This window comes from Mustela lutreola, chromosome 12, assembly GCF_030435805.1.
Source record: "Mustela lutreola isolate mMusLut2 chromosome 12, mMusLut2.pri, whole genome shotgun sequence".
NCBI classification, from domain to species: Eukaryota; Metazoa; Chordata; class Mammalia; order Carnivora; family Mustelidae; genus Mustela; species Mustela lutreola.
The window spans coordinates 4,638,492-4,664,640 of NC_081301.1; the positions used below are offsets into that span (position 1 = coordinate 4,638,492).

General features: G+C 54.7%; 1 protein-coding gene and 1 long non-coding RNA gene across 2 annotated transcripts; one reads left to right on the top strand and one right to left on the bottom strand.

Moving 5' to 3' along the window:
• Nucleotides 1–8,500: 8,500 nt before the first annotated feature.
• PRRT1B (proline rich transmembrane protein 1B) lies at nt 8,501–24,265 on the bottom strand. The gene is made up of 4 exons (XM_059141571.1): nt 24,155–24,265; nt 12,583–13,043; nt 11,652–11,798; nt 8,501–10,728 (listed from the first exon to the last, which is right to left on the bottom strand). The coding sequence occupies exons 1-4, from the start codon at nt 24,162–24,164 to the stop codon at nt 10,579–10,581; spliced, it is 768 nt and encodes a 255-aa protein (XP_058997554.1). The 5' UTR covers nt 24,165–24,265; the 3' UTR covers nt 8,501–10,578.
• On the top strand, nt 13,258–16,432 carry LOC131812274 (uncharacterized). Its single transcript, XR_009346297.1, has 4 exons — nt 13,258–13,944; nt 14,108–15,074; nt 15,287–15,362; nt 15,877–16,432. It is a non-coding gene; the product is annotated as an uncharacterized LOC131812274 (long non-coding RNA).
• Nucleotides 24,266–26,149: the final 1,884 nt, after the last annotated feature.

The window sequence follows — 26,149 nt, forward strand, 5'->3', positions numbered from 1 at the left end:
TCATGAGTTCAAGCCCCACATTGGGCTCCACACTGCATGTGGAGGCTACTTAAGAAAAAAAATGGAACTGGACCCTTTCTTCCACTATACACAAAAATTAACTCAAAATAGAGTAAAGACCTGAATTGAAGACCTGAAACCATAAAGCTGCTAGGGGAAAACATAGGCAGAAAACTCCCTGACATCAGCCTTGGCAATGATTTTTTGGATTTAACACCAAAAGCAAAAGCAACAAGAGTAAAAATAAACAAGCGGGACTATATCAAACTAAAAAGCTTCTACAGGAAAAGAAACCATCAACAAAATGAAAAGGCACCGTACTGAATGTGAGAAAATATTTGCAAATCATACCTAATGTGGGGCTAATATCCAAACTACACAAGGACTTCTACAGCTTCATGGCAAAAACCGATGTAATGAGGGTGCCTGGGTGGCTCAGTCGGTTAGGCGTCTACCTTCGTCAGGTCATGATCCCAGCCAGGGTCCTGGGATCGAGCCCCACACTGGGCTCCCTGCTCAGCCTGCTTCTCCCTCTGCCCCTCCCTGCTGCTTGTGCCCTGTCTCTGTCAAATAATACTTAACTATTTTAAAAATAATAATAATAAATCAGGGGCACCTGGGTGGCTCAGTCGGTGAAGCAGCTGCCTTCAGCTCAAGTCATGATCCCAGGGTCCCAGGATCGAGCCCCGCATTCGGCTCCCCACTCAGCAGGAAGCCGGCGTCTCCCTCTCCTACTCCCCCTGCTTGTGTTCCCTCTCTCATTGTCTCTGTCCAATAAATTATTTTTAAATCTTAAAAAAAAAAAATCCGATGAGCTCTCCCCTCACGCTGGTTAGGACGGCTAGGATGAAAAGCAACAAGTGTTGGCAAGGGTCGAGAAAAAGGAGCCCTGGTGCAGAGCCGGGAGCGTCAACCGGCGTCAGCCCCATGGAAGCCAGTGTGGAGGTTCCCAGAAATACTGAAAGCAGAACTACCCCATGGCCAGCGAGTCAGCCCACACTTAGTTATCCAGAGGTGAAGAAAGCACCAACTCAAGAAGATACACGCATCGCCGAGTTCGCTGCTTGCTCCGGGGGGCCAGAGGCAGAGGATGGAGGCAGGCAGAACGGTGGGGGGGGCGGGATCAAAAGGGACAGACACCCAAACCTCTGGCTCTGAGCCACGGCGAGAGGACCGGCCATGTGAGGAATCCACGCTGTACGGCGCTTGAAAGTCACTGGCAGAGTAGATCTCCAAAGTCATCATCTAACTTCGTATGGTGACCCGTTAACCAGACTCACCGTGGTGATCATTTCACAGGAGACACAAGTGTCGGACGCTTCCCTGTACACCTGAAACATGTCATTTGTCCAGTAAACCTCAGTGTGTACATTAAAAATGATAAGATTTTATTTAAAAATACACTGAGAGGGGGACATCTTCTGTGGGTGGGAAGATTAACTTTCTCAAAGATGTCATTCATTTCCCAGTTAATGTGTACATCAGAAGCATCCAGAGAAATTCCAAAAAGATGTCATATGGTCCTTGACAAGTTTATTCTAAAAATGTGTAAGAATTTCTACTTCTGGTAGATGCAGACTTGGTGATTCAGACCAGCCCTCCTGCGAGGAAAGCTGTACGGAATATTTTCAGTCACTGCCCGAATTTGTCGGAAAGCCAGCCAATGAACGGATCATTGGTCCTGGCTTCAGCAGGAGACAGAAACCCAGAGATGTAAGCTTGACCCTCGGGGCCACATAGTAAACGCACCTGCCAGTTCCACCGGAGGAAGCTGGTAGTTCTGCAGCGCTTCTGATAGCAGGTATTTAAAATAAGAGTCTGGAACGCCCGCTCTGCGCGAAGGGAGAGACCACGAGTACACTGCCCTGAGGGACTGAGCCCGTGTCAAATCCTCTCTGTCCCTGAAAGCGGACGCCTGGCATCCCCGGCACCTGCCAGAAGCAGGTGACGACGAAGCCTCACGGGGCGGGAGGCAGCAGCATCCCAGGCCTCCGGTCAGTTCCAGTTTTTCACATACGATGGAAACCAGGGACTCAAGGAGACACGCAGCATGAACAGAGGAAGCCCCAGGACGGGACGCCTAAGTGGCCCCGGTGGTTGAGCGTCTGACTCCTGGGTCAGGACGTGTGCCACCCGGCTAGCATGCAGCTTCCCAACTGCTCACGCACCAGCTCACCCACCAGCGTTGGTCCGTCTGTACCGCCGAGGATCCGTCCTGCTCACCCCGCCCCGGCCCCGCTCTGGTCTGGGCAACACCGTGAGTTTCTGTTTAACCACATCTTCTCCGGGGACTTCTGGATCCCGGCCCTGGGGACTGGGCCCTCCTACCATCGGCTTCCGCAGGAATTCACCCTCAGCCCCGGGGTCCCTCTCCTCATTCTCCTTCAACCTTCCTAGTTCTCTCCTGTCCTAGTTCACAGTCCTTTCTGTTAACCTTTCTCTGTTCAAATTATTCCATCATTTCTGTCTCCTGATTGGTCCTTGGGTAGAAAAATCAAACCCTAGATTCAGGAAGCCTTATCCCAAGCAGGATAATTAAAAAGAAACAGTATCTAAGCACAGCACAGTTAAACTTCTGAAAACCAAAGGCAGAACATATTAAAGCAGACAGAGAAGCAAGAACAGGGTGCGTTAGCTTCAAAGGTACAATGATTGACTCAGCAAAAGCAAGGGACAGAAGTCGTCGGAATGAGATCTCCAAGTGCTGAAAGCAAGCAACCCGCCGACATCCTACACCCACTCCAGGTATCTTTCAAGAATGAAGGTAAAAAGCAAGACATCATCGGACAAAAACAGGATGCGTCCTCAGACCAACACAAGAAAAACCAAAATCATGTTTCCAGGCAGAAGGAAAATAATGCCAAACGGAAGGTTGGACGTACAGGAAGGAATAAACAAAAAGCAGCCAATGTGCGGACCGACCTAAACGAGCATTAAGTGTGTAAGACAACAACACTGTCTCATCTTAGAGGTTTAAAGTACAGAGACTCAACACTCCTAACGATGCTGGGGGCTCAGGAAGGAGACGCATGGAGGTGTTCGAGAATTAGCTCTCAAATGGTCTAGGAAGAAGATACAAGTGCTAAGAACGCTTGGCGTTGAGAAGAGAAGGCAATACGTACTCTCTAGGGGACCACCAGAGCTGCAAAAGGAGGTCTGATTTCCAAGCTAACAAGAAGAAATGGAGTAACACCAGCTGATCTAGAAGGAGCCAGGAAAGGAGAGAGAACGAACTGTGACACAGGTAGAACCAGGACAAAGCAAAGACATGGTGGTGGGATTCAATCCCAACACGTTTTGTTCGAAGTAGGCTCCACACCCAGCAAGGAGCCCAACACAGGGCTTGAACTCACGACCCTGACATTAAGCCCAGAGCAGAATGGGGCACCTGGGTGGCTCAGCTTGTTAACCATCTGCCTTTGGCTCTCATCACCATCCCAGGGTCCTGGGATCAAGCCCCACAACAGGCTCGGCAGGGAGTCTGCTCCTCCCTCTGCCTCTGCCTGCCACTTCCCATGCCTGTGCTCGTGCTCTCTGTCAAATAAATAAAATCTTTAAAAAAAAAAAAAAGACCTGAGCTGAGATCGAGAGTCAGACTCTTAACTGACTGAGCCACCCAGGTGCCCCCAAACACATTTTTTAAAGATTTACTTATTTGAGGGGCACCTGGGTGGCTCAGTGGGTTAAAGCCTCTGCCTTCTGCTCAGGTCATGATCTCAGGGTCCTGGGATCAAGCCCCACATCGGGCTCCCTGCTCAGGGGGAGGCTGCTTCCCCCTCCCTCTGCCTGTCTCTCTGCCTACTTGTGATCTCTCTCTCTGTGTCAAATGAATAAATCTTTCAAAAGAATAAGATTTACTTATTTGAGAAAGAGACAGCATGTGCGTGCACGTGGGGGGGACGCAGAGGAATAGCATCTTCAAGCAGGGTCCCCACTGCCATCCGACCAAGACTTGGACAGCTCAACCTGAGCCGTCCAGATGCACCAAACACGTTTTTTGTTGCTCCTGGGTGGTGCAGTCGGTTACGGGTCCCACTCTTGGTTTCGCTCAGGTCATGCCCTCACAGCCATGGGATCGAGCCCCGAGCTGCGGAGTCCGCTTCAGTCTTTTTCCCTCGCTGCTCCTCCTACTTGCACACACCCACTCTCTCTAAAATAAATAAATACAATCTTTAAATAAGTAAACAAACAAAACACATTAAACAGGGGCACCTGGCTGGTTCCGTCAGTGCAGCATGTGACTCTTGCTCTTGGGGGGGGGGGTGAGTTCGAGCCCTACGCTGGGTAGAGAGTAGACTTTAAAAACATCTTTAAAAAAAACAAAAACCAAAAACTAAATGGACTGAATTCTCCAGTTGAAAGGCTATCAGACTTTTTTTTTTTTTAACATGTATGCTGTTAACATGATGTATTTATCTAAAATGTAATGGTAGGGGCACCTGGGGGGCCTTAGTCATTAAGCATCTGCCTTCAGCTCGGGTCATGATCCCAGGGTCCTGGGATCGAGCCCCGCATCGGGCTTCTTGCTCAGCGGGGAGCCTGCTTCCCCCCTCCCACTCCCCCTGCTTGTGTTCCCTCTCTCACTGTGTCTCTCTCTCTGTGGAATAAATAAAATGTAATGGTACAGAAACGTTGAAAGTAAAAATTGGAAAGATACACCCCACAAATACAGCCCCCCCAAAAGTTAGCATAGCTGGTATTAATACCAGAAGTAGCCTTTACGGCAAAAGGTCTTACTAGAGTTATAAAGATATACTCGACAATACATGAGTATTGGTATCTTCAACCCTAAGCCTACATGCAACTCATTACACAGTCTCAAAATATCGAAAGCAAAAGCCAACAGAACCGTGAGAGCGAACAGACAGAGGAGATCCCAGTGGGCGGTTTCAGCGCTCCTCTCCCGGGACGCGTGAGGAAGGACTGCGATCTTACACGACACTTCCCGAAACAAGAAGAAAGTGAGAAGCATGTCTGAACTCTCGTAATGAGGCCAGCAAAACTCTTTAAATTTAAAAAAAAAATTTTTTTAAAGATTTTGTTTGACAGAGAGAAATCACAAGTAGGCAGAGAGGCAGGCAGAGAGAGAGAGGGGGAAGCAGGGTCCCTGCAGAGCAGAGAGCCCGACGCGGGGCTCGATCCCAGGACCCCGGGATCATGATCTGAGCCAAACGCAGAGGCTTTAACCCACTGAGCCACCCGGGCGCCCCAAGGCCAGCAAAACTCTTGATACCAAAACCATAGCAGGAATGAAATCACAGTCTGTCTCACTCATGGACACAGATGCAAAACTCCTACACAAACCACACTGAATCTGGTGACACGCAGAAAGGATAATACATCGTATCGAGATGGGCTTATTCTAGAAGTGAGAAGCTGCTCTAACATTTGAAAATCAATATCAGGGGCGCCTGGGTGGCTCAGTGGGTTAAGCCGCTGCCTTCGGCTCAGGTCATGATCTCAGGGTCCTGGGATCGAGGCCCGCGTCGGGCTCTCTGCTCAGTGGAGAGCCTGCTTCCCCCTCTCTCTCTCTGTCTGCCTCTCTGCCTACTTGTGATCTCTGTCTGTAAAATAAATAAATAAAATCTTTAAAAAAAAAAAAAAAAAATGAAAATCAATATCAGTTCATAACATTAACAGAATAAATCAGAATTTTCTCAGAGGATACATGAAAGTAATTTAGTAAAAATGCAATGTCCATGCACAGTTTTTTTAACTTTGAGGAAACTAATTAATTAATTAATAATCTTAAAAAAAGAAAGGTAAGACTGCCATTGTCGGGACCTTTTCCCAGGATTGTCCTAGAGGTCCAGACCAGTGCAGGAGAGCAAACACACAAACGCACAAAGGGGTAAGTCTTGGGAAGGGAGACAACTCGTTATGCAGATAATACTGTATAAACAGAAAATTCAGTAGAACCTACAGATAAATTATCAGAATAAGTGAATTTAGAACGCTTGCTGGATACAAAGTCAACAATCAAGAATCAATTGTATTTCTGTATACTAGCAAATAACAAAAATATTAAACTGATATTCATAGTAGCATCAAAGCAAATATTCAGGGAGACTAAAATATACACAATATTTCTACACAGAAAACTATAAGATCAAGGGGAAAATGTTTTAAACACCTAAACAGGGGCACCTGGGTGGCTCAGTCATTAAGCATCTGCCTTTGGCTCGGGTCATGATCCCAGGGTCCTGGTATCAAGCCCCTCGTCTGGCTCCTGCTCAGTGGGGAGCCTGCTTCTCCCTCTGCCTGCTGCTTCCTCTACTCATGGTCTATCTCTGTCAAATAAATAATATCTTAAAGAAAAAAAAAAAAAAAACACCTAAACAGATAAGGAGATTTACCGTTTTTGTTGGAAAAGTTAGCACTGTAAAGATATCAACTGTTCCCAAATTAATCCACAGATTTAAAACAATCTTAGTCAAAATCCCAATCTTGATTTTGGTGAAAATTGACAAGTTAATTCTAAAGTTCATTAAAAATACAATTGGTTTTATGGGCACCTGGGTGGCTCAGTAGGTTAGGCCTCTGCCTTTGGCTTGGGTCATGATCTCAGGGACAAATGGTTTTAAAGATTTATTTATTTATTTATTTGCCAGAGAGAGAGAGAGAGACAGGGAGAGAAGGAACATAAGCAGGGGAAATCAGGGAGGGGGAAGCAGGATTCCCGCTGTGCAGAGAGCCTGATGCAGGGCTGGGTCGTCCCAGGACTCTAGGATGACCTGAGCCGAAGGCAGAGGCTTAACAACGGAGCCCCCCAGGCGCACAATACAAATGATTTTAAATGGCCAAGACCCGTAAAGATGGTGGGAGGGCTTGATGTTCCCAACTTCAAGACTTAGCCGTCCACTGCAGTCACGAAGTGTGACACAGAACAACACTAGACGGACACAGCCCTCTGGGGTCTACTCCGGGGAGCTGACAGGTCCGGATGTGCAAATCCGCCACCAGTGAACCCAGAGCTAGAAGACCACAGAAGAGAATAGCTTCATGACCTCGGAATAGGGGAATTTTTCCTAAGCCACAAGAAGCTCATCCACGAAGGAAAAGACATATGTGCACCTCGCAACCGAGAACTCGCTTGCGTCAGGCGACCGCAGGGAGAACACATCAGGAGCCGCTTCCCTCCGTCGGCAGCTGCAGGTGCCGCGGCCTGGGCGCGGGCTCACTACCACCCGAGCCACGACTTAGACGGTCGCGGGCTTCAGGACGGAGGACAGCCGCTGGCCCCTCCGCTGCTGGGGGGCTGCAGGACAGCCCGCTGGGGTGCGGCCGGCAGCATCTCCTTGCACGTTTCAGCGGGGACGGACGGACGGACACACACACACACACACACACACACACACACACACACACACACACACACACACCCCCCACCCCCCCCCCCCCCCCCGACCGCAGGAAAGCCTCTCCTCAGCACGCCCAGGGCGAACCCCTCGACACCAGGCGACCGCAACCTCTCTGCTGTCACACCCGAACCCGCTCCGCCTCGGTTCCACCCGACATTTAGGACTTGCATCTCCTTGCACGTTTCAGCGGGGGGACACACACACACACACACACACACACACACACACACACACACACACACACACACACACCACCCCCCCCCCCCCCGACCGCAGGAAAGCCTCTCCTCAGCACGCCCAGGGCGAACCCCTCGACACCAGGCGACCGCAACCTCTCTGCTGTCACACCCGAACCCGCTCCGCCTCGGTTCCACCCGACATTTAGGACTTGCCCAGCGCCCTCCCTTGGGGTGCTCTGGTGACTACAGGGTCTGATAAAAGTCTCCCAGGCCGGACTGGAAGCTTCGGGAAACAGACTCCTCCCTCCCCGCTGCAAACCCTAAAGCTGGAGCTGCCCGGTCAAAGGCGCACGCCTTTCTGGGTCCTTTCAGGGACACAACGCACCAGCCCACCCGTTGGAAAGCGCAGCAACGGACCGCGCAAGCCCTCCTCGCCCGCCCCCTCCCAGGGCAGCTGCTGTCAGCCGCCGAGAAGGTACCCTTCTAGACTGTTCTTTGCGCGTACACGCATGTGAGCACGTGGTGCGTGCATTCTGCAAGGAGGCCACAAACACCGGGACAGCGCACACCGGCAGTGAGAGAGTCCGAGTTGAGTCCCTCGCCAGCTCCCGGCGCATCCCGTCCGGTCGGCCCCAGGCTGACGGCAGAAGCCACCTCGCGGTCCACATCCGTACTCGCCCGGACACGCCGTCCTCCCCGTGGCTTTCCAGGGTAAGCAGCCTCCCCTCTCGCCCAGCGCCCCGAGCTGCAGACCTCCCCCGCCATCCTCTGTCGCCAGTGGAGGGCTGTTTTACACTTAGCTCTTTAACCCGTCTCGGAGTTGTTTTTGCATGTAATTATAAAGAATTATTTTTTCCGACCAGATAACCAACTCTGTAGTAAGAGCGTTCCTTGACTCTCCCAATACTTAAAAAATGCCATTTCGATCAGATATTAACACACAGATCTACACACTCAGAATGTTTTCTGGGCTTTCTATTATTTTTCACTGACCCATCTCTGTGGCAAAGCCATGCCGTCCTGATTTTTTTTAAAAGATTTTATTTATTTGAGAGAGAGAGAGCACAAGTGGGAGAGGAAGGGAGGTGCAGAGGGAGAAGCAGGCTCCCCACTGGGCAGGGAGCCTGACTTGGGGCTCGACCCCAGGACCCCAGGACCAGGACCTGAGCCAAAGGCAGAGGATTAACAAGCTGAGCCCCCAGGCGCCCCGAGCGGTCCTGACTACGGCAGCTCCCGGGGCGGCTGCAGGCTGTGAGCGCGCACGGTCACACGGTCGGGGCACAGTTGATCTCACTCGATCAGTCTTTCTGGTGTGGCTCAGTGGGGTTGGGTGGGGGACTTCCTCCTCGCTATGCGGATGGGTTTTTATCTCGAGTCACAGGCCCCTTTGAGGATCTGGACACCTTCCCAGGAAAACGCCATGAATGGCTTTTCCTCCCTGGTTGGGAAGCTCCGGGCTGTGCTTCAGCCCATGGTGAGGGCCTGCTCCCTGCTCTCTCAAAACCTCTGGCTGTGGGAGACCCTACAGAAGTCCCCACCGTCCGTACGCAGCTGGTCCAGGCTCTGTGCGGGACACCCGTGGGGTCCCCACGAGTCTGCCCACCACTCCCAGATCAGCTTGCACCGCTGCCACCCCATTTTACAGATGGGGAAATCCCAATTTTCTCAAGAAACCAGAAACTCCAGGGCCTGGGTGGCTCCGTGGGTTAGCGCCTGCCTTTGGCTCAGGTCGTGATCTGGGGGTCCTGGGATCGAGCCCCGCATCGGGCTCCTGACTTGGCGGGGTGCCTGCTTCTCCCTCTGCCTGCTTGTGCTCTGTGCCAAATAAATAAAATTCATAAAACAGAAAAGAAAAGAAGGAAGGAAGGAAGGGGGAGGAGAAGAGAAGAAAGGGAAGGACCGGGGAAGGGAGGGAAGAGCTTCTCTGAAGGCAGGGACCGGGGCCGGGGCCTAGACAAGTGGGAAGGTCAAGGGCTGGGAAGCTGCAGGAGACCTCCACGCCCCACTCCCCAAGCCCCCTTCCTCTGCAGACGGCTCTGAGCCTTGCTAGCGCGGAAGGCCATTCTCAGGACCACAGCTGACCGGGGGGTACCAGGCACGAAGCGGAGACACACACGTGCACCGCTACAGGCCACCAGCAGCCTCTGGGGCGACCTGAGTGCTCCCCGGCCAGGGTGGCCCTCGCCACACAGGGGACCCCCAGGGGAGCCTCCATGGGTGGGCAATAAAGTCAGGGCCCGGAGGAGTAGGAGTGGGGCTGACCGGAGACTGCAGGCGGCGAGAGTCAGCAGGAGGCGGGACGGAGGGGAGAAGCCGCCCCCTGAGAAACGGGTCACATCGCAGAGGGGCCACGCAACAGGAGCAACCAACAGACCCGGCCAGAGCTGCCTTCCCCAGACAGTGTCTCAGTGACCGCAGCCAGGACAGCCCCAGAGCCCGGCGGGGCACAGACGCCGCCGCTCACCCCGCCCGGGAGCCGGGAAGCAGCAGGCGAAGCTCGGCCCGGGGCTGGCTTCTTGTTTATTGACCAGACGCGGGGGCCCTGGTTCCTGCACCGGAGTCGGCATGAGAGCGCGGGGCTCCGGAGTCGGGGCAGGGGCTCACAACCATCCGCCGGGAGCTACTGAGGAGAGCGGACGCCGCTCGGCTCCCCACAGGGAAGAAGAAACACCAGCGGCTCTGCCTTCGGTCACCAGGCCGGGCTGCAGGTGGCTGGGGCCGGAGTCGGCTCGGGTGGGACGGGGAGGCAAGGGCCCTGGGGGCCGCCTGGGGGCTGAGCCAGCGCGGCCCCCGAAAGACCTCGGGAGGAAGCACGGAGGCCGGGGGCTGCGGCGGGCCCGGGCCCCGCAGCAGGTCAGTTAGGGCGCGGCCGGGGGGCCACCGGGAGGGGTGAGGCCCCGCCGCGGCTGTGCCGAGGGCGCCACACCCCAGCTGTTCCTGCCCCCGGGGCCCCTCTGTAGGCGACAGGTGGCCACCAGCAGGGCTCAGAGTCCACAGAGTCCGTGCGGCTTGGGTGTCCCTGTGCGTCGCCGCGGCCCTCAGGGCAGGTAGAGCGCCACCAGCACGTAGACGACCCAGCCGGCGGACACGAACACCCCGAAGAGCAGGCTGAAGAGCACGAGCGAGCGGGCCTTGCGGGACGCCTCCTCCGCCTGCGCCAGGTCCCCCCTGCTCAGGGCCGCGCGTGTCTGCAACGAGACGGAGGCGGGTGTGGACACGGAGCCCCGCGCTCCCCACGCCCGGCCCGCGGTACCGGCGCCCTGACATGCCTGCGACCTGCCCGCGCCACTGCGCGGGACGTGGCCGCGGCCACGGAGGCCACGGCCACCGGCCCCTGGGCCCCTGCCATGGGCCCTGCCCCCGAGCCACAGCCTGGGCCACCGTCACACCGACCCCAGCCTAGGGCACTGTCGCCCCCACTCTGCAGCGGCGGAAGCAAAGGCTCAGCCGGGGCCATGCGGCTAGTGGGGGAGCCAGAGCTCACAGGTGGCTGGGTGGTGGCCTCCCGAGTCCCCTCCGAGCAGTCCCCAGAGCCGCCCTCCCCCCACCCCCCAGCTCTAGGATGGGGGGAGCCTGACCGGCGCACGGGCCAGCTCTGCCCCACGCAGAAGCCCTGGGGCCTCGCCTACTTGGTTTCCCAGAACATCCTCATCACCGGGTCCCCAGGGACCAAGCCCGTGCCCGGTCAGGAACGTCAGGATGAAGGAAGGAAGCTATGCAGGGGATGGACAGATGGACGGACAGACGGATGGACAGATGGTGGACAGACAGGGACAGCGACTGAGTTCACAGATAACGGAGGGGTGAGTGGGTGACGGAGGGAGAGCAGAGACCAGGGAGGCGGGCAGCTGGGCAGGGGGCGGACGAGGAGACGGGAAGGGGGCGGCGGGCAGAACCGGGCGGACGGACGAACGGCGGCCTCCAGCCCGTGAAACACAAGCCCCCACCGAGGCCGAGGCCGGTCCGGGCCTCCTCAGTCATTCACACCTTCGTTACAAACTGGTTTAGCCGCATTTTCTAGAGCGGCTCTCCAGGGGTGTGGCGCGGAGACAGGAGGGCTGAGGACCCCCCAGGTCCCCCGCCCGGCGCCCGCCTGCCCACCCCCGCCTACCTCGTGCGAGTACACGACGGCGATGAGCCCCGTGAGCAGGCAGCAGAAGAGCGTCACCAGCACCGACTCCATCATGTGGTCCTTGGGCAGTGGCCTGTGCTCGGCGGCGGTGGCGGGGGCTGATATGCCGGCCACAGGGCCGTTGTACTGCGGGGACGGAAGCCACGACCCCGCGATGAGGGGACAGTCATCCGGGGACACCGCCCACCCCCCCACCCCCACAGGTGAGGCTGCAGGTCACCAAGGGGCCAGGCGAGGGCCCCCCTCTGCCTTCTCGGGCCACAACCGCGCCTGTCACCAGCCCCCAGGAGTCCCCTCGCTTCTGTGCTCTGCAGACTGCACAGCCAGGGGCCCGTCTCCGTCTCTCCCGGCCCTGACTGGGTTCCTACCACAGGTCCTCTAAGCTCTCCCCGACAGGCACCCTGGGGTCCCTCGGTGTTTCTAAAAGCCTAATCAAGTCACCTGCCACTCAAAGGCCCTGGGGCCTGCACTAGAGACCCCACCCTCCTACCCTGTCTCCTCACGAAGCTGAACTGACCCCCATCATCCCCAGAACAGGGGGGGCCTGGCCATCCCCCAGGCCTGTGCCCAGAGAGCCCCTCCTCCTCCTCCCCGCTGCCTGAAAGCTCCTCTTCAGCCCTCAGAACACAGCTCAAACGCCCCCACCTCTGGGAAGCCTTCCAGGCTTGCCCACCCCCTCAAGCTGCGGAGTCCTTTGCAAGTCCCTCATCTGCAGGGGTCGCGGACAGTGACTTTCCGTCTCTCCATCTCCCAAGCTCTCCCCGGAGAAGGAGGCTGCGGCGAGTGGGGGGCGGCAAGGGGGCTTCCTGGGAGGTAAGTGCGTGTGTACAAGGGGACTGCACGGGAAATAAGTGGCCCTGGCGCAGGGGTCCCAGGGTGGGGAGGGAGGCGGGGGGCCGGGCCCACTCACCACCGGGAAGGGTGCGAAGAGCGGCGGCGCAGCGGGCGCGGGGTACAGGGGCGCGGCCGGCGGCGGTGGGTACAGGGCCTGGGGCGAGGGCCCGGGCTGGAAGAGGACCGGCCCCTGTGGGAAGGGCGGGTACAGCAGGTGCACGGCCTTGGGGTCCGGTGGCGCGTAGGGCGGGGGCTCGCCCACGAAGCCGATGTTGGGCACCCCGCCGGCTGCCACCTTGGGGCCCTGCTGGGCCTCGCCCACAGGCTCAGCCTGGGCGGGGGAAGCGGCCACGGCCTCGGCCTCGGCATCGGCCGGAGGTTCCTCCGCAGCGGGGGCGCTGCCCCCATCCACGGCCACCTCCTTGCTGGGCCCTCCGTCCTCATCCAGGAGCCGCGGGCGACACGGGAGCTGCGGGAGCGCGGGGCTCCGGGGGTCCTCGGAGGCTGCGGGGCCACTGCCCCCTTCTGCATCGGCTCCTGGAAAGAAACCCCAGGTGCTGTGAGCCCCAAGTGCCCCCCAGCCAGGTGGGACTCCTCCTGCCTCCCTGCTGCAAATCACGGCCCCTCCAGGGAGAAAGTTCCATTGGCGCTGCCCATCCCCATCCGCCCGCATCCCGCACTCGGGCCTCTCCCCGCGGCGGGCGCTGGAACAATCTACCCAAAGCGCAAATGTGGGACAAGAGGGCAGGGGGCTTGCTGGCGTCACTCGGCCAGCGCGTCACCAGGCTGAGCTGGAACACAGGCCTTGCCCCTGCTGGCTGCTGCTGGGCACTTGTCCTGCGCCCGTGGCCCTGTTGCTGGCCAACTGGACCAGGCAAGGATCTGTCCAGGGCAGCCCCTGAGATCTGCTCTGAGAAGAGCTGAGCCAAAGCGATTCCTGGCTTGAGAGCCAGGGAAGATGGGGACCACCGGGGTAGCAGACCCTGGCCAATGGGCTGACCTCAAAGAGCCAGGAGGTCACTACAGGCCAAATGCCCACTGAGGCACAGAGGAAACAGGAGCCTGAATGGGGGTGGAGAAGGGGCAGAGAGCAGAGCAGCAGGTGGGGAAAAGCCCACCAGCAGCGGGTCGGTGGGTGAGAGCTCAGAGGCCCCCAGGCGCCCAGCTGCCCTCCAGCCCTGACCCTCCAGCCCTGACCCTGGCCTGCAGCATCCATGCTCTCATTCCTGGGGAAACCCATACAGGGAAAACTCACTAACACAGAGACAGGAGGCCAGATGGGAGAACTGTCCCCTCAGCGTCAATTCCAGGAAGAACCATCACTCAGACACCCCAGCAGAGGCCCCGGCCACAGGAGGGAGTCATGACGACAGACCCAATGGGGAAGGACGGACGCTGCTTCTCCCATGAGAAATCCGCCGCCCCAGCAGCTCAGCCGGTGAGAAACCGTTCGCCCTCTCCATAAAGCCACGCTCCTCTCCTTTCTTTGTTGGACTTTTGCCTGTGATTTTGCCGCAGCTTACCCGCCCCGAATTGCAAGTCTCTGCTCTTCCTGAATAAACCCGTTTGTGCTGGTAAAGTAACAGACTCTTCTTGCCCAGGGTGTCTCTCCGGAGATACCCAAGCAGGTTCTACAAGTCCTGAAGGGCACCCTGACCAGCTGAGTACCTCTGAGTATCAGGAAGGCCCTGCAAGCGAGACGTGGGTGGGCGTGCAAGGCCTCGCGGCAGGGTGGGCGGCCCAGGGCCTGGCTTTGGACGTTTACTACCCAAACGCTCGTACAGGTTGTAAGAGGCAGAGAGAGAAGTGAACAGCTGTAGCGGCAGCAGGAGAGGAGGGAGGAGCCTTGCTGAGCCAGCCCCTCCCATCCCTGGCCTCCTTCTCCCCTCCCAGACCCCCGCCAACACCGTCCCCCACTGGAACTGGTAGGCAGAGTCCGAGGCCAGGGATCCTCAACAGAAGGGGTCCCCAAGAGCAAGGAGTGCTGAACCCCAGCGAACGCCCCAGCCTCCCACTCCCAGCAGCCAGGGTGTCACTCCCAGACCTGCGGGGGCGGGGAGGGGGGTGGTTTATGCTCCACACTGTCACCTGTGGCGACTCCCTAGCCCTGTGTCCCTTGAATGTGGACGGGGCATGTGACACGCTTTGGCCAACAGAACACTGATAAACACCTTCCAGGGGTGCCTGGGGGGTCCGGACGGTGAAGTGTCCGACTCCGGATTTTGGCTCAGGTCATGACCTCAGTGTCGTGGGATCGAGCCCCACGGCGGGTTCCACGCTCAGTCCGGAGCCCGCTCGGCCCTCTCCTGTGCTCCTCCCCCACTCGCTCAAACTCACACTCGCTCTCTCTCAAGTAAATCGATAAAATATTCTTAAAAACAACTTCCAAGCAGAGGCTTCAAAAACCTCTCCCCACCGCCGGTTACCACAGGCCGGAGAGCAAGGGCGAGGCAGCGTGAGACGGAGGCGGATTTCAGGCGGGGAAGACCGACGCTTTCGGAGAACGGACGGCCGGCGGCAGTGGCCACACGGCAGTGTGGACGTGCTCGGTGCCCCCGAACTGTGCAGGTAACAGGGGTGAAGACGGGGCACCCAGGGGGCTCGGCTGGTGAAGCGGCTTCCCTCAGCTCGGGTCGGGATCCCGGGGTCCTGGGATCGAGCCCCGCATGGGGCTCCCTGCTCGGTGGGGAGCCTGGCTCTCCCTCTGCCCCTCCCCCAGCTCATGCTCACTTTCTCTCTCTCTCTCTCTCCCTCTCTGACAAATAAATAAAATACAAAAGGAAACTACCTGAAAACACTGAAAGTGACCCAAAGTGGACAGACGGTGGAGTTGAAACAGAAGAGCGACCGTCAAAGGTGTGGGTTCCCACAGACTTTCTCTCATTTCCCTCCAGCTCCGGGGGCCACCCCGAGCGACATGATGGGGCAGGACAGGGGACTGAAGCCGCTCCAGAAACCCCGTCACGTCCTGACGGAAGGAAGCCAGAAAGGGCCCCGCAGTGGGAAGAGTGAGGAAATTCTTGGGTTGGGGGAGGCCATGGAGGGGATGTGAGCATAGATAACCCAGTAGCTGGGCCCCAGCATTCGGAGGCTCCTCACCCCCCTCCTGTCCTGGGAACGTGGGTCCCCACTCGCTTCCCCAACCCCCAGCCCCGCAGGCTTCCCCCAGGTCACAACCCACAGCCCCAGTGCTGACACCACCCAGACAGGATCTGTGACTGAGCCCAGTTAAGGCCACTCTACAGACTCGTTTAAGATGTGGCAGTGGTGACCCGCCAACCCTGTGGCCCCCACGAGGAGCCTCTTCTGTGTGTCCCCTTGCTCACGAACCCCGCCACCTGCCCATCTGGACCCCCTCCCTGCCTTCCAGAGCAAGGGGGCAGCTTCGGATCACACCAGAGAAGCCAACGAGGAGCAGAAAGACCAACGCCTGGAAAGGGAGGGCGGCAGAGGGGGCGCCCCTGCTTGTGTACGTGAACGGGGGCGACCAGTGGGTCTGCTTCCCCAAGACTCTCAGACGACCAGAAATCACACATCCTGTGAAAACCCTTAGTCTCAAACAAACCGGGACGATTAGTCACCCGAGACCGGATCCACACGGGTTGTGGGACTCAGCCCCGAGCTGCATTTGTAGGGGACAGACCCAGACCGGCATAAAGGACCACCAGATGACCACCAAGCCGGGGCAGAAGTATACACCTATCAATTAATTAAATGCCAATGTCCCCTACAAAGCCTGGGGGGGCTCAGCAGGGGGTCTGCATCTCCCTCTGACCCACACCCCCCATGTGCTCTCTCTCAAATCCATTAAAAAATAAAAGCTTAAAAAAAAACTGCTCAGCAGGGAGCCTGCCTCTCCCTCTGCCCCTCCTCTTGCTGGTTCTCTCTCACTCTCAAATAAATAAATAAAAATCTTAAAAAAATAATTAAGTGTCAATGGCATAAATTCTCCAGTCAAAAGACACTGAGTGTCTGGGGGGAAAAAAAAAAAAAGACCCATTTCTATGCTGCCTCCAAGAGACTGACTTCAGACGGAAGGACACACACACTTTAATTGAAGAGATGGAAAAAGGTATCCCGTGCAAATGCAAACCAAAAAAAAGGCGAGTGTAGCTGTGTTTATATCAAAGTAAACTTTAAAACAAAGACTGTGGGGTGCTTGGGTGGCTCAGTTGGTTCAGCATCCGACTCTGTCTCGGCTCAGGTCTCGATCTCAGGGTCGTGAGACGGAGCCCGTGCACTCAGCATGGAGTCTGCTGAAGGTTCTCTCCCTCTCCCTCTGCCTCTCCCCTACCCATGCACGCATACGCCCACTAGCTCTTGCTCTCTCTCTATAACTAACTAACTAAATTGAACAAACAAAAACTGTAATAAGAGACAAGGGTATTACATAAGGATACAGAGGTCCAACAGGAGGATACAGCAATTATAACCATGTTTGCTGCCAGCACAGCAGTACCCAGTATACAAGCAAATATTAACAGATCAAAAGGAAGAAACAGAGACGGCAACATTGTAATAGCACGAACTTCAATGCCCGCATACATCAATGGACAGAATGTCCAGACAGAATTATCAATAAGGAAACACCAGTCTTAAACATGTCAGACCAGATAGACCTAGAACTACACAGGACATCTTACCCAAGCCCAAGGAAATACACACTGTTCCAGGGCACAAGAGCATCACCAGTACAGAACACATGTGAGGCCACAAGCAAGTCTTAATAAATTCAAGACTGAAACCTTCCCAAAGATCTTCTCGAGCCACAGTGATAAAAACAAAACAAAAGAAGAACCTAAAAAGCAGAGGGGCCTGGGTGGCTCAGTTGTTAAGCATCTGTACTTGGCTCAGGTCATGATGCCAGGGTCCTGGGATCAAGCTCCGCATCGGGCTCTCTGCTCGGTGGGAAGCCTGCTTCTCCCTCTCCCACCCACCCTCCCCACCCTGGCTTGTGTTCCCTCTCTCGCTGTCTCTCTCCCTCTGTCACAAATGCAATCTTAAAACAAAACAAAAAAAACCTAAAAAGTAATTACAGGAAGAAAACTAGAAAAATCACAGGTATGTGGAAAATCAACACTTGCTGCTGACCAACCACAGAGTCAAAGATGGAATCAAAAGGCAAATTAAAAAACAAAATGCCTCATGACTAATGAATATGGAAATACAACATCCCAAATGTATGGGACGCAGCCAAAGCAGCTCCAGGAGGGAAGTTTGTAGTAATCCATGCTTGACCGAAGAACAATAAAGTCTCAAATCAACAACCTGACTTTACACCTCAAGAAATCAGGGGGAAATGCTGCCCAAAGTTAGGAGAAGGAAGGAAATAACAAAGATGAGAGCACAAATAGAGACTAAAGAGAGAAAAGAAATCAATGAAACTAAGCGCTAGTTCTTTGAAAAGATAAAATTGACAAACCTACAGATTTGTCACAAAGGGAAAAAGAAACAAAAACACAAGATGTTTCAACAGAGACCACAGAAATACAAAGAATCATAAAAAGACTATGAACAATTATGTAACAATGACGGGGCAACCCAAAAGAGATCAACAAAGTCCTAGAAACATACAAAACAGAATTGTGAAAATACAACAAAACCAAACAGACCCATGAGAGGAGGAGACAGAGTCCGTCCATCAAGAGTCTCCCAACAAACCGAAGTTCAGAGGCACGGGGCCTCACTGGTGAATTCTACCAAACAGCTGTCCTCCTCCAACACTTCCACAAATGAAGCAGAGGGGACACGTCCACACTCCATTGATGAGGCCAGCGTTCCCGAGAGCAAAACCAGACGAGGATGCCACAGAAGAGAAAAATCAGGGCAGGGCACCTGGGTGGCTTAGTCAGTTACGTGTCTGCCTTCAGCTCAGGTCATGATCCCAGAGTCAGGGGATCAAGCCCCACATTGGTCTCCCAGGGAGCCTGTTTCCTCTGCCTGCTGTTCCTCCGCTTCTGTGCACACATGCTCTTGCTCTTTTTATTTATTTGTCAGAGAGAGAGAGTACAAGTGCATAGGCACCCAGAGTGGCAGGAAAAGGCAGAAGAAGAAGTAGGCTCCCTGCTGAGCAAGGATCCTGATGCCCAACCGACTGAGCCACCCAGATGCCCATAAGCACACTTTTTAAAAAGATTTTTTTTTTTTATTTATTTATTTATTTATTTATTTTTATTTATTTGACAGAGCGATCCCAGGACCCTGAGATCATGACCTGAGGTGAAAGCAGAGGCTTTAACCCACTGAGCCACCCAGGCGCCCCCCTCAAGCACATTTTAAACAGAAAGATACAGAAAGATTGAAAGTACATGGGTGGGAAAGATATACCACAGAAATAGTAAGCAAAAAGGTTAAAGTGGATTTCAATATCAGATAAAATAGTTTTCAAGACAGAGCATTATCAGTAATAAAGAGGAACCCTTGATAATGATAAAAGGGACAAATCACCAGGAAGGCAGAATAGTTATAAATGTATGTGTGCCTAATCACAGAGCTTCAATATTCAATATACATGAAATGAAAATTTACAGAAATACACAAACAAAATATACCATAGTAACAAAAGACTCTAATATCCGTCCTATAGCAATTGATACAATAACTAGACAAGCCATCAGTTAGGACATAATTGATCTGAGCAAAGTTATAAACCATCTTAACCCAACTGATGTTTACCGAATCCTACATCCAACAACTTTTCTCAAGCACATAAGGTACAGTCACCAAGGACCACGTGCCAGGCCACGGAACAAGTCTCAGTGTTATAGGGATTAAAATAATCCAGACTGTCCTCTCTGACTAACCACAACAGAAATAAGTTAGAAACCAAGAACAACAATCTGTGTAGAATCAAATACCTGAAAATTAAATGACATACTTCTAAAGAATTTATGGATCAAAAATAAAATCATGCAGTAAATTAGAAAACATCTTGAACTGAAGGACAATGAAAAAACAACACATCAAAATGTGGGAGATGTGGGGCACCTGGGTGGCTCAGTGGGTTAAAGCCTCTGCCCTTGGCTCAGGTCATGATCCCAGTGTCCTGGGATCGAGCCCCACATCCGGCTCTCTGCTCTGCAGGAAGCTTGATTTCCCCTCTCTCTCTCTACCTGCCTCTCTGCCTACTGTGGTCTCTCTCTTTCTCTCTCTCTCTGTCAAAAAAAAAAAAAAATGTGGGAGATGCAGCTAAAGCTGTTTATAGAGGGAAACACAGAGCTTTAAATGATTATATTAGAAAAGAAGGCAGGGGCGCCTGGGTGGCTCAGTGGGCTAAAGCCTCTGCCTTCAGCTTGGGTCATGATCTCAGGGTCCTGGGATCCTGCAGGACCCCCGCATTGGGCTCTCTGCTCAGCAGAGAGCCTGCTTCCTCCTCTCTCTCTTTCTGCCTGCCTCTCCATCTACTTGTGATCTCTGTCAAATAAATAAATAAAATCTTTACAAAAAAAAAAAAAAGAAGAAGAAAAGAAGGAAGATCTCAAATCAAGGACATAAGAGTCCACCCAGGGATCTTGCTAGAAAAGGAAGAGCAAAGTAAACACAATGTAGATAAAAGGATGAAAATAATAAAGAACAAAAATCAATAAAATAGGGACACCTGGCTGGTGCCTGGTTGAGGAGTGTGTGACTCCTGATCTCAGGGTCATGAGTTCAAGCCTCATGCTGGGTAGAGAGAATACTTAAAAAAATAAAATATTTTTACAAAAATTAATGAAATAGAAAACAGACAATAGAAAAATTAACAAAGTCAGGGCGCCTGGGTAAGCATCTGCCTTCAGCTTCCATCATGATCCCAGGACCCTAGGATCGAGTCCCACATCAGGCTCCTGCTTCACCCTCTCCCTGCTGGTCCCCCTGCTCATACGCATGGGCTCTTGTAGTCTCTTTTTAAAAAGAAAAGAGGGGCGCCTGGGTGGCTCAGTCGTTAAGCCTCTGCCTTCGACTCAGGTCGTGATCCCAGGGTCCTGGGATTGGACTCCCTGCTTGACGGGAAATCTGATTCTCCCTCTTCCACTTCCCCTGCTTGTGCTCCCTCTGTGTGTGTGTCTCTCTGTCGAATAAATAAAGTCTTTTAAAAAAAGAAAAGAAAAGAAAAATTAACAAAGTCAAAGTTCGTTGTTTGAAAAGATCAAAACTGACAAACCTCTAGATGTATCAAGAAATAAACCATAAATAACCATGTTGGGAATGAAAAAGGGGCTATCATCACAGATCCTACAGATACTAAAAGAAGATCAGGAGAATACCATGAACAACTTTGTGCCCACAAATCTGACAACACAGATGAAAGAAATTTCTCTCTCCAACTCTCTAAAACTAACACAAGAAGAAACAGGAACTCTGAATACTTGTGAATTCACTAAAAAATTAAATTTGTTACCCAAAACAGAAAAGTTCTGTGCTTGGATGGTTTCACTGCTAAAGTCTATCAAACACTCAAAGAAGAAGATAACACTAATATCACAGATTTTTTTTTTAAATAGAGGAGCTAAGATCACTACCCAACTCATCCGATGAGGCCAGCATAAGCCTGATACCAAAAGCCAAAATGTTACAAAAAAGGAAAATTAGAGACCAATATCCCTCATGAATATAAGCACAAAAATAGCCTTAATAAAACAGCAAATTAATCTGGGACACCTGGGTGGCTCAGCCAGTTAAGTGTCTGCCTTTGCCTCAGGTCATGATCCCAGGGTCCTGGGTGAAGGACCCTGCTCGGCGGGAAGCCTGCTTCTCCCTCTCCCACTCCCACTCCCCCTGCTTGTGTTCTATCTCTCACTGTGTCACTCTCTGTCAAATAAATCAATAAAATCTTTTTAAAATAAATAAATAAATAAGTAAAATCTTAAAAAAAAAAAAAAGAATGAAATCGTGCCATTTTCAACGACATGGGTAGAGCTAGAGGACATAATGGTAAGCGAAATATGTCAGAGAAAGACAAATACCCTATGATTTCACTCAAACGTGGAATGTGAGAGAGTTTTAACTACAGACAACAAACAGATGGTTAGCAGCGGTGGGGAGGGGGCATGGGTGAACGGGATGGGGATTGAGAGGACACGTATCTCGATGGGGATTGAGAGGACACCTAGTTATGAAATTGTTGAATCACTATATCGTGCACCTGAGATTAATAACACTGTGTGTTAAGAACACTAGGATTTGTTTTTGAAAAGCCAATATTTAAAGAAGAAAACCATCACTAAGAACATACACAGGCAAGTCACAGAACGGGAGGAAAATATTCGTAACACACGTATCAGGCAAAGCAGTTGTAGTAACTGCATAAAAAACTCTCACAATTCAGTAGGTCAAACATCCCAGGAGAAAACAGATGACAGGTGTGTGAACACTTTACCAAAGAGGATATCCAAATCATCCGTAGGCACACAAAGGATGCTCGGCGTCAGTAGGCACCAGAAATGCCATGAAAATTAGAAATGCCAACTAAAACCAGGTGGTATCACTACACCCTCCTGAGAATGGCTGGAATTAACCACTGACAACCCTGACCCGAGTGAGCTCTGGCGTGTGTGAAACATCCCAGCTCTTGGGAAAGGAAGACTGTGCAACCACCTCGGGCAACACTGAGCTGTTTCTCTAAAAGTTCAGCATATGCCGACCATAGGGTCCAACTACTCAACTCACAGGTATTAACCCAAGAGAAATAAAATATAGGACCACATACAGACTTGTTCACAAATATTTGTAGCAGGGGTGCCTGGGTGGGTCAGTCGATTATGCTGCTGTGGTCAGCTCAGGTCATGATCCCGGGGTCCTGGGATCAAGCCCTACACAGTGCTCAGTGGGGAGCCTGTTTCTCCCTCTGCCTCTCTCCTCTGCTTGTGCACGTTCTCTCTCTCAAAAAATAAAATCTTAAAAAATAAATGTAAATGCTCATGATAATTTAAAAAACAAAAGAACAAATATTTGCAGCAGCTTGAGAAACATGACATGCCTCTTGTGTGACGTTGCTCATTTGGGGCTGCTTTATTACACGGCAGAAGCCAATGGATAACGGAGAGAGGTTTCCTCTGGCAGCCGGAACCGGGGCATGGGAAGGGGCCGTAAGGAGCACAGGAGAGCTGGAAGGAAGCGAGGGGGACAGAGGGAGAGGGGACAGTGGCCTGAGCAGAAGGGAGGGATGTGGGCGAGCAGCCTCCTTAGATGCTCTTGAGAATTCCAGGGCCCCAACCTCACTGCCCCCCACCCCCACCACCAAGGGCTGGGGCTCTTGAACAACCAAGTCCACAACAACAGACATAATACACGCGAACGGAGTTAAGTCCCATCTGCTGTCTACACGGGAGGCTTCCTCTCAGCCCAGAGCCACCACCCTGCCACAGGGAGCCCCCAAACCGCCTTCTGCTTAGGTGACCCACCGAGGCGCCCAGCCAGCCAGCCACTCAATCCTGCACGCTGGTGATGGGCACTAACTGCTGTCTGGTGTTGGGGGCTCAGAAACACAACTCCGCACACCAACCCTATGAAAAGATCACGCTTTCAGCAGGTTCGGGCGCGGGGGGGGGGGGGGTCGCCTCTGAGCAGATGGAGCTTTGCAGGTAAGACACTAACAGCGATGCCAGGAACAGCAGCGACCGTGACGGAATATCTATGAGATGCCGGGCCCTGCGCCCCGCGACAGTCCACCCGTATGACCGCGGACGGGGTCCAGCAAACGCGAGGCCCCTGACACGCCCCCCACCCCTCAGGTGCCTCTGTGCCATGAGAAGAGTAACAATCACTCCAAAGCAAGACCCGTGAAGCTCTGGCCAGCTCTGTTCTAGGCATCTCAGGTCACGGTCAGGTGCACCTGTCCCGTTTCACAGGTGCGCGAAGCGAGGCGGCCGGCCGCCCCCGGGGTCCGCCAGGTGCAGGTGCTCTCGGGAAGCCGGGCCCCCGCAGAGGCCCGCCCGGCAGCGCCCCAGTTATCGTAACAAAAACCGCAGCTTCCCGGGGCCCCGCCGGGGCAAATACCTGGCCCGATGGCGCGGAGATACGGCCGCTGAGTAAATAAATTTGCTGGCGGCCTCGGGTTCTCGACACCCGAGCCTCCTCCGCGGACATTCCAGCCGAGAGCGGGGCGGGAGGCGGGCGGCGCGGGGCGCACCCCCCACCCGGAGCTCCGGGCCCGCCGCCCTCAGCTCCCCCCCACCGCGCCCCGCTCCGCCAGCCTGGGGCTCCCGAGGGCAGGGCCCGGGCCCGCGCTGGGGGCGGTCTGGGGGGCCGTCGGAGCTCCCAGAACGAGGCTCTCCCGGCCCCACCCCTGCTGCCCATCTCTCTGCTCCGTCTCCGCACCCCGTTCCGTCCCGCAGCGCCTCCCTCCCCGGCCGGGTCCCCCTGCCCTAACTCTTAAGAACTTCAGCGTGGCCGGAGGGGCGGGCAAAGTCCCCAGGGGAAGGACGGGGAGTGGGACAGAAGAGGGAGACATGCCCCGCAAACGGCCCGGCGCGGGGCACCTGTTGCCGGCCCTCCCCCGCCCCTCCCGCAGGGGCGCCCCGGGAGCCGGAGGGAGGCACCGCCTAAGCTGCCCGAACTTTCCCCAGCATCTTCCCGGGGTCCCGGCTTCCGGAGGAGGGGTCCCAGGGCCAGGTTGGGGCCCCCGCGGGAGAAGCGGCCGGGCGCCGGGACCCACCAGGAGCCCTCACCTGCGTCCATGGCGCGCGCCGCCCGCAGCCCGCGCCCCGCCTCCCGCCGCCGTCGGGCCGGGCTCGCCTGGCGCCGCGGGCTCGGGTTTCCCGGCGGCGGCTGCGCGGCCGGTTAATGATTGACGCCGGGAGGGCCCGCGGCTGCGCCGGCAGGTGGCCCCGCGCGCGCCGAGCGGGGGCGGGGAGGGGCCGGGGGGGGGGTCCTCGCGGGCGCCCCGCCCCCGCCCCGAGGGCCGGAAGCCGGGGGAGGGGGAGTCGCGGCTGCCGGACCGGCCTCGCCCCCTCCCGCAGCAGGAGGGCCCAGAGATGAAGAGTTTCGCGGGAAATCGGAGTTTGGGAAGGACGCGAGCGCGTCTACGCCCTGCAGCTGGGCGGGCGGGGCGGCTCGGAGCGGGTCCGCGCGCAAACACCCGGGAAGGCCAGAGGCGCGCACCGAGCGGCCACACGTCTTCTTCCATTCCGAGCCGAGCTCCCCAGAGCTGAAGGGGGGTCCCCGGGGACCCGAGGGGAAGCGCCTGGGAGGCCCGGAGGCGAGCACCGCCCCGGGGGTGGTGAGCCGTGGTGGGCCGCGGCCCCGGCGGGCAGGGCTGGAGTCCCGCACCCCGGTGTGGACGGGAGAGAAGCCGCGTGGGTGCGGCGACGAGGGGCAGCGTTGGAGGGGACTTCAGGACACTGAGAGGGACGCCAGGTCGCTCTGCTTTTCATCAGCGCCCGCAGTGATTCCAAACGCGGTCAGGGACAAAACGCTCCCCCCGAAAGAGGGAGTTGCTTGGCCCGAGTTCTGCACAACTGCTGTGGTTCCCGCGGGCTCGCACCGTCCTGGCGGGGACAGAAGAATCCTCTCCTGGGAGGACGACCAGCCCGAGAGAAAACATACAGGCAGACCAGGGTTGGGGCGCCTGGGGGGCTCAGTCCAGAAACATCTGCCTTCGCCTCAGGTCAGGATCCCAGCGTCGTGCGATCGAGCCCCGCACCCGGCTCCCTGCTCAGCGGGAAGCCTGCTTGTCCCTCTCCCACTCCCCCTGCTTGTGGTCCCTCCCTTGCTGGGTGTGTCTCCCTCTCTGTCAAACAAATAAATAAAATCTTGAAAGAAAAGAAGGAAAGAAATACCAGGGCTTCCTGCATGAAAATACTCAGCCTAGGAAACGCCCCCCACACGCTCAGAATTTCCAACCATCTGGCGGGTCGCCCCTGCTCTTAGACGTCATCAGAGAGGCGAGGGCCCCCCCGGGGGGGGGGATCTGAAGACAGCAGCTCGGGTCACAGAAGCTTCTTCAACACAGGAAGAAACTGGGGTACACGGCACAGAGAGAAGAAAACTTAGAACCTGTCTTCAGGATCCTCAGAGATTCGGGGAGACCTCCAGGAAACAAGAACAGGACGCTCTAAAAAAAGGAATTATTCACTAAACAAAACAGAAACACCCCTGAGAACTCAAAAGAAATAAACCGAGGGAACTGATTCAGGGAGAAGAACTAAGACATCGGACTGAAACACGACTCTACACAGAGAAGTGTGGCGATGGAAAATTCAGTACAGTAAAAAATGACTTTAGTCTTAATAGTGCAGAGGTAACTAAGGCAAAAAAAAAAAAAAAAAAAGGCTCTTTATCAAAGTTTCTAGTACATTTTTAAAGTGAGCTCTAGGGGCGCCTGGGTGGCTCAGTGGGTTAAAGCCTCTGCCTTTGGCTCAGGTCATGATCCCAGCGTCCTGGGATCGAGCCCCGCATCGGGCTCTCTGCTCAGCGAGGAGCCTGCTTCCTCCTCTCTCTCTCTGCCTGCCTCTCTGCCTACTTGTGATCTCTCTCTATCAAATAAAATGAGTAAAATCTTTAAAAAATAAATAAATAAAATAAATAAAGTGAGCTCTGTCCCCAGGGTGGGTCTTGAACTCAAGGTCCTGAGATCAAGAGTCACATGTGTTACTGACTGAGTCAGCCAGGTGCCCCCGCTTTTAGCACATTTAAAAGTCAATTGTATGGGTGCCTGGGTGGCG

What these genes read in the sequence shown, in the direction of transcription:
- PRRT1B (XM_059141571.1), bottom strand. An exon ending in TCTTCGCACCCTTCCCGGTG is followed by an intron (nt 11,799 to 12,582) that starts GTGAGTGGGCCC and finishes CCGTCCCCGCAG; the next exon opens with TACAACGGCCCTGTGGCCGG. An exon ending in CCGTCGTGTACTCGCACGAG is followed by an intron (nt 10,729 to 11,651) that starts GTAGGCGGGGGT and finishes GTCTCGTTGCAG; the next exon opens with ACACGCGCGGCCCTGAGCAG.